This window comes from Nansenia antarctica (assembly GCF_963989245.1).
Source record: "Nansenia antarctica genome assembly, contig: SCAFFOLD_835, whole genome shotgun sequence".
NCBI lineage: Eukaryota > Metazoa > Chordata > Actinopteri > Argentiniformes > Microstomatidae > Nansenia > Nansenia antarctica.
Window position 1 is genome coordinate 2501 of NW_027662522.1, and position 6485 is coordinate 8985.

At 46.6% G+C, this 6485-nt stretch overlaps 1 protein-coding gene across 1 annotated transcript in view; it reads left to right on the top strand.

Annotated features, from left to right (window-relative positions):
- kiaa1191 (KIAA1191 ortholog) overlaps positions 1 to 5874 on the top strand; it is a gene marked incomplete at its 5' end in the record, with an annotated part of 7498 nt that extends 1624 nt beyond the window's left edge. Inside the window, 5 exons of the mRNA XM_080551218.1 lie at positions 188 to 315; positions 1598 to 1692; positions 1939 to 2015; positions 2064 to 2138; positions 5630 to 5874. Of these exons, the coding sequence (XP_080407344.1) occupies positions 188 to 315; positions 1598 to 1692; positions 1939 to 2015; positions 2064 to 2138; positions 5630 to 5844 (590 nt within the window). The 3' untranslated portion in view covers positions 5845 to 5874. The remainder of the gene's footprint in view (positions 1 to 187; positions 316 to 1597; positions 1693 to 1938; positions 2016 to 2063; positions 2139 to 5629) is intronic.
- Between the last annotated feature and the right edge of the window lie 611 nt (positions 5875 to 6485).

The window sequence follows — 6485 nt, forward strand, 5'->3', positions numbered from 1 at the left end:
TGGAGATGAAGGCACCAAACCACTCCTTTACTTTGAAGTCTGCGTGGACAAGTGCACAAGACAAGTGCGCACTTCAGGATACGGCTGTTAAGAACTGTTGTTGCACTAAACAGGCAGTTTGTGTGATTATTGATGTGATTATTGATGTGATTATTGATGACGTCATCTCCTGGTCACGTCCCTGCAGAGCAGACCCAGGACAGCGTGTCCAGTTTTGAGCAGAAGGCGGGGCTTAGGGACACGGGCTACACCCCGCACAAAGGCCTGACCGCCGAGGAGACGCGCCACCACCACCGCATGCCTGAATCCTTCCACGTAAGATAGTCCCTCTATACACATGTATGATAGTCTACTGTATATATATACACATGTATGATTCTCTCTAAACCAGGGGTCCCCAAACTTTTTTTTGTGAGGGCCACATAATTTTTCCTTTCTGTGATGGGGGGCCTGGGTCGGTCTCTAACATAAAATAATATGGAACGGAGTGGAATGGAGGCGGTTGCGCAAAGCAATTGCGAGCAGGAGAGCACTGGTGGATGCAAACAAAGTCTAAACAGTTGAATTTGGATGGAATTTATACCTATAGTGATATGTCAATGAAATATAATCAGTTTTACAGTCTGATACATGAGGGAGGACCCTCATCATACACGGGGGAACCCATGAAGCAGGGCTGTCTGGGGGTCCTTAAACGAGCATCAAACACTTAATTTCTTGCATTCTGGTGAATTTAGATGCACCAATTTGTGCCTTTTCTGCATCAATTTATGGTGGAAATGTCATTATTTATGTAAAGGAGAACACAATATTCAGGCACCAGATGACCATTCAATATATAATGTAATATACTGCAATATAAGGCTCTCAGGCATTCTGTACTTTCAAATATGTATTCTCCTTGAGCAGTCAACATCAACTATAAATCAACACGAAAGCTAACTTATTTGCGAAACAGCGCCCCCGCCATCACGTCGGCGCAATGCCGCAATTGCAGTTAGAAATTACAGAAATCCACCGAGTGCAGTAGAAAATACGACCGTCAGAGTTTTGTGAGAGCTGGAGGCGGCTAGAAATATGACGGAGGCGGCCGCCTCATAATTCTCAATGCAGGAAAAACCCTGCTTGACACAGATCATGAACATATCGGTGCACTGTTGGTTAAAAACCCTGCATTCTGAATCAACTTTTCTCTTTACCAAACGTTTGGCCATTTTTCATCTCTCTGAATGTTCGTTCTAGCTCGCGTGCACCTGCTATAGATCCGTGCTCGTTCACTATGGAACGTACCGTTGAATGTAATTTTCAAAATATGTTGAGAGTGTGTGGGGGCGACGTTGTTCAAAGGGCCGGTCCAAGTGTGGGGGTGGGCCGTGTTCGGCCCGCGGGCCGTAGTTTGGGGACCCCTGCTCTAAACCAACATGTGGAGTTGCAGATATTAACCTGTTATCTGGTTCTGATGAAGTAAAGACGTCATGGTTAAACAAACACATACTGTCCAGCAGCACTGTGCATTAACCACCGTGTGTGTGTGTGTGTGTGTGTGTGTGTGTGTGTCTGTATACGTGTGTGTGTGTGTGTGTGTGTGTGTGTTTAGAAGATGCAGGTGGACCAGAAGGAGGAGAAGCAGGACGGGTCGGTCCAGTCCAGCCCCAGCAGCACCCCCCACACCTCCCCCAGACACACACGCAGGTACACACACACACACACACACACACACCTCCCCCAGACACACACGCAGGTACACACACACACACACACACACACACACACACACACCTCCCCCAGACACACACGCAGGTACACACACACACACACACACACACACACACACACACACTCTACTGTCTCTTCATGGAGACTTTATCAGGACTTTGATGTGGCTAGCAGCTTAATGTGTGTGTGTGTGTGTGTGTGTGTGTGTGTGTGTGTCTCTAGGAGCTGGTTCAGTCAGGGTTCAACGGGGTCGCTGACCTCTGACCTCAGCAGCAGCTCCAGTGTGGACCTGGGCGTCGGCGAGGGGGGGCCGGGGGGGGCAGCCGCCCCCGGGGGGGGGGGAGGGGGGGCCGCGGGGGCGATGGAACGCTGGGGGCGCTTCGGACCGCGGCCGGTCGTCCAGAAGTCCACCACAGACCCAGGTACGCACCGCCGCGGCGCAGGGGGATGAGGTCACAGGGATGGCTGAGCCAATAGGAAGCCTGACCGGCCGAGACCCATTTGTACTGAACAACTACAGACCCGTATCAAACCTTCCCTGTACAGGACAAATTATTTAAATAGCTGCCCACCAACAACTTGGCAATTATTTGACCCTGAATGATCTCTTTGATGGCTTTCAATCAGGCTTTCGCCCCCTACATAGCACTGAAACACCTCTTATTAAGGTCCTTAATGACATTAGTGTTAACACAGACTCCGAAAAATCTGTTTTGGTACTACTAGATCTTAGCGCTGTCTTTGACACTGTAGACCACGACATTCTAATAGATAGACTAACAACCTGGGTAGGACTTTCGGGCACTGTCCTAAACTGGTTTAGATCCTACCTACAGGACAGAAGCTACTATGTCTCCATTGGCAACTGTGTGTCCGACCAAATTAAAATGACATGTGGGGTTCCCCAAGGGTCAATCCTTGGCCCCCTCCTATTCAATCTCTACATGCTTCCATTGGGACACATCATAAAAATAACAACATAATGTTGTCCACTATGTGGATGAGAAAACTTCCTCCAACTAAGGACAAAACAGAGATAATTGTATTCGGTGCACCTGACAAAAGATAGAAAGTGCGAAACTTGATTCTCTCTCTCTTCAAACTAAAAATCAGGTCAGAAATCTTGGTGTAATTCTAGACTCTGATCTAAACTTCAACAGCCACATAAACTCTAACTAAATCAGCCTACTATCACCTGAAAAACACAACAAGAATGAGAGGTTTCAAGTCCAAACAAGACCTTGAAAAGCTCATTCATGCATTTGTTTATAGTAGACTTGATTATTGTAATGGTCTACTAACAGGCCTATCTAAAGGAGCTGGTCTACTAACAGGCCTATCTAAAGGAGCTGGTCTACTAACAGGCCTATCTAAAGGAGCTGGTCTACTAACAGGCCTATCTAAAGGAGCTGGTCTACTAACAGGCCTATCTAAAGGAGCTGGTCTACTAACAGGCCTATCTAAAGGAGCTGGTCTACTAACAGGCCTATCTAAAGGAGCTGGTCTACTAACAGGCCTATCTAAAGGAGCTGGTCTACTAACAGGCCTATCTAAAGGAGCTGGTCTACTAACAGGCCTATCTAAAGGAGCTGGTCTACTAACAGGCCTATCTAAAGGAGCTGGTCTACTAACAGGCCTATCTAAAGGAGCTGGTCTACTAACAGGCCTATGTAAAGGAGCTGGTCTACTAACAGGCCTATCTAAAGGAGCTGGTCTACTAACAGGCCTATCTAAAGGAGCTGGTCTACTAACAGGCCTATCTAAAGGAGCTGGTCTACTAACAGGTCTATCTAAAGGAGCTGGTCTACTAACAGGCCTATCTAAAGGAGCTGGTCTACTAACAGGTCTATCTAAAGGAGCTGGTCTACTAACAGGTCTATCTAAAGGAGCTGGTCTACTAACAGGCCTATCTAAAGGAGCTGATCTACTAACAGGCCTATCTAAAGGAGTTGGTCTACTAACAGGTCTATCTAAAGGAGCTGGTCTACTAACAGGTCTATCTAAAGGAGCTGGTCTACTAACAGGCCTATCTAAAGGAGCTGGTCTACTAACAGGCCTATCTAAAGGAGCTGGTCTACTAACAGGTCTATCTAAAGGAGCTGGTCTACTAACAGGCCTACCTAAAGGAGCTGGTCTACTAACAGGCCTATCTAAAGGAGCTGGTCTACTAACAGGCCTATCTAAAGGAGCAGGTCTACTAACAGGCCTATCTAAAGGAGCTGGTCTACTAACAGGCCTATCTAAAGGAGCTGGTCTACTAACAGACCTATCTAAAGGAGCTGGTCTACTAACAGGCCTATGTAAAGGAGCTGGTCTACTAACAGGCCTATCTAAAGGAGCTGGTCTACTAACAGGCCTATCTAAAGGAGCTGGTCTACTAACAGGTCTATCTAAAGGAGCTGGTCTACTAACAGGCCTATCTAAAGGAGCTGTTCATAAATTGCAGGTCAGCTGAGAATAATCAGCTAATCATTCCAGTGAAAACAAAACACGGTGCAGCAGCTTTCAGTCACGCTGCTGCATGCTCCTGGAACAAACTCCCTGAAGAAATCAAACAGGCCCAAACCCTTAAAATATTAAAATCTAAGCTAAAACCTTCATGTTTTGCAGCAGTTATGATTAAACACAAACACTTCCATCAATGTCTTTTATCCATGAACTATTGTCTTATTAAATATGTTATCTATTTACTTGTGTAATGCTTGATTTAGCAAAAGGTACAAACAACTGAGAGCAATATAACTAAAACCAAATGGTAGACCACATCAGTAGAATGTATTATCAGTAGAAAAGTACAATAAATCGTTATTTCTTTTAACAAAGCGTGGTGTGCATCTCCGTCACACCTATATGATAACATATCAGTGTGATATCTGTAATCATACCATGTGTAGACTCTCCGCTCAGGGTTGCCAGATGGGATTGAGAATTTCCAATCCAACCTAACCACAGTCTAAAAACTGCTAAATCCACCAAAAACCAGCCCATCTGGCAACCCTGTCTCCGCTGCATCAGAGTCTACTTGTTGCGCAAAATAGGCCAGGGTTTGTCAAATCCTTTGTTGGACATCTCGTTTCTTAAGTCCTGGTATATTGTGGCATTTCTTTACTGTTTGCCATCTGGAATACCCAGGGAGACGCAGACAGCAGAAGTAGAAATGGAATAGTAGAATAGAAAAAGAAACCGCTATAACCAGCTGAATGATGTACCTGTATGATGCACTGACAGTCTGTGACTGTGAACCTGGCCGGACCTTCTGCCTGAGTTTGAGTAGGATGCTGCCCAAATGAATGTTATTGTTTAGTGATGCTGCCCAAATGAATGTTATTGTTTAGTGATGCTGCCCAAATGAATGTTATTGTTTAGTATGATGCTGCCCAAATGAATGTTATTGTTTAGTGCCGTATGCTTTCGTGGTATTATATTGTGTGAATTATCATCTGTATGTTGTTTTCTTTCACTCGACTAACCGCCGAGATAATACTTGAGACATGTACTTCCGTAAACATTAACCCAACTGTCCTGCAGTTCTAATTTGACGGTGTGTCCCAGTCTATACCATGGCGGAGTGGTCAAAAACAACTGTCAAAAGGCTTTTGACGGATGCGGAAAACGCAAAAAGTCGAACCTGTTGCGATTTTTTGGGGGACGGCCGAATATTACGGATACGGTGTGCAAGCACGCACGTGCAAGGGCCTTAACCCTATTTCTATTTAATTTGTATATATATATTTATATATTGTTGTCTATTTTTTTTCTTACCCTCCTCCTCTTGCTGTATTTTAATAATGTATGTAAGGCACTTTGAATTGCCCTGTTGTATGAAATGTGCTGTACAAATAAACCTGCCTTGATGTTCTGGCTGACCAATAGGAAGCCTGATGTTTGTATGTGTGTGTGTGTGTGTGTCCAGGGTGCATGGCCGTGCAGCCGTACCGGGGAGACCAGAAGCCCCGCCCCTCCATGGAGCTGATGAAGGCTCCGCCCCCCGCCCGCCTGGCCGACGCCCCCGCCCGCCTGGCCCCGCCCACAATGGAGCTGCCGGCCGTGGAGGGGCGGAGCCAGACGTCCCGGCCGCACAAACTGAAACCCCGCGACATGAACGTCCTCACGCCCTCCGGCTTCTAGAGCCCCGCCCCCCCGGCTTCTAGAGCCCCGCCCCCCCGGCTTCTAGAGCCCCGCCCCTCGGCTTCTAGAGCCCCGCCCCTCCGGGGTCTGTTTACCTGCAGGAAGAACAACAGACGGCGCAGGCGCCAGACCAGACTAGATGATCATATGATCAAGATAATATCTTCACTCCACGATCGTCTAGTCTGGTCTGGCGCCTGCGCCGTCTGTTGTTCTTCCTGCAGGTAAACAGATCCAGGATCAGCAGAGTTGTCGCGCAAACAAACCCGGCTAATGTTTGACTTCCTGTCTAACCCTGAACTGTAGTGTGTGTGTGGCTGTAGTGTGTGAGGCTGTAGTGTGTGTGTGTGTGTGTGTATGTGTGTGTGTGTGTATATGTGTGTATGTGTGTGTGTGGTTGTAGGCTGGTGGAGGTAGAGCCTCCCTGCTGTGCCATTGTTCTTTGTTTTGTTTCGTTTTCATACTGTGTGTGTGTGTGTGTGTGTGTGTGTGTGTGTGTGTGTGTGTGTGTGTGTGTGTGTGTGTGTGTGTGTGTGTGTGTGGTATAACTGAAGAAGCCCTGATGGATATAGTTATTATTATTGTTATTATTGTTCATGATATGATCATCATTCCTCTTGTAAACATTTCCATTTCAGAGT